We start from the raw sequence: 1380 nt of genomic DNA, 5'->3' as shown, positions 1-1380 counted from the left end.
TTTGTAATATTTTATATTTTTATTCTTAAAAATATTTTTAACTTATTGGAACATTATAATGTAATATATTTCATACCATGAATTCTTATGATATATGAAAAATGAAAATAAATTACAATATTTCTTATATTATCAAGATCTAGAATATTATCAAGAGGTATATCCTATTAGAGTCTCAATATATGAAACTTATAATCCTGGAAGTGTAGTTGGAATTTGGGCTCAAAATTCTGAAGGCAAATGGTATCAATTATGGAGTGGATTTCCTCAAGTGGTGCCACACAAGCCACGAATATTTTCTCCAAATTTGCAGCTATGTAATTTTAAAACAAAAATGATAAGACTGGAATTTAATCATAGTTTATTAGATTATTATACAGAGTTAGATGCTGTATTATTTATTGGCACATCAGAATTAATTGTACCTAATAATTTACATAATCAAACTTTAAATGAACTTGCACAAGAATTGGGTTATATTAAACAAAGTAATAATGATATTTATAATCTAACACCAGAGTATTTGAAAGCAAATCAAGATTTAACAATTCTTAAAAGGACACTTTCAAAACACTGTAAGCTTTTTAAAAGGTATGTGTGCATTAATATTGATAATATATTAATATTTTCATGACTTAATAACTATAATACATTTGTACATTTTTGTAGTAAAGTAATAGATAATATATCCAAGAGCAAGTTAGTATCCAAAATAGGTCAACACTACCAATCTGTCCCTCCTATCGAAGAAGCATTCAATAGTTTGCAACAATTTCTACAAGAAGATTTTCCAAAACTTATTAGAGATATTCATCATTCAATACCAAATGCATTAAATGAACAAGATAACTCTCCACAGGAAAGGTTTTTAATGCCTTTAACTGATTCTGAAAATCAACCATGTGGCAGTTTTTCAGCACTTCCAGTAAAATATATTTTAATGTCATATTACATAAATTATTATAATATTAATGGTAATATTTACTTTAAATATGTTTTTCCAGGATGAAACAGTACTAAAAATTTTAAAAAATTTAGATTTAAAATCATTATGTCATTTAAGCAGAGTAAATAGACACTTTAATAATATTACAAGAGATGCTTTATTATATACAAGCCTTAATTTAAAACCTTACTGGCATTGTTTAGACACATCTGCATTAAATTGTTTAGCACCTAGGTGTCATTATTTACAACAGTTGGATCTTTCATGGTGTGGAAATTATAGTATGATTAAATATCAAGATTTTATACATTTTCTTCACACTTCTGGAACCCTTTTGACACATTTAAGATTAAACTGTTGTCAGTTTGTAAATGATGCCATTATATTTGAAATTTCGAAAGTGTGTAAGAATTTAAAAGGTAATAATAAATATT

At 25.7% G+C, this 1380-nt stretch overlaps 1 protein-coding gene across 1 annotated transcript in view; it reads left to right on the top strand.

Annotated features, from left to right (window-relative positions):
• Positions 1-1380, top strand: part of LOC108570220 (F-box/LRR-repeat protein 4) — a 3060-nt gene that overhangs the window by 994 nt on the left and 686 nt on the right. Inside the window, 3 exon segments of the mRNA XM_017932037.1 lie at positions 29-591; positions 670-925; positions 1005-1365. Coding sequence (XP_017787526.1) covers positions 29-591; positions 670-925; positions 1005-1365 — 1180 coding nt within the window.

Source organism: Habropoda laboriosa, unplaced genomic scaffold, assembly GCF_001263275.1.
Source record: "Habropoda laboriosa isolate 0110345459 unplaced genomic scaffold, ASM126327v1 scaffold81, whole genome shotgun sequence".
Taxonomy (NCBI): domain Eukaryota; kingdom Metazoa; phylum Arthropoda; class Insecta; order Hymenoptera; family Apidae; genus Habropoda; species Habropoda laboriosa.
The sequence above is the reverse complement of the archived record's forward strand: the minus strand, read 5'-3'. Positions and strand labels throughout refer to the sequence as shown.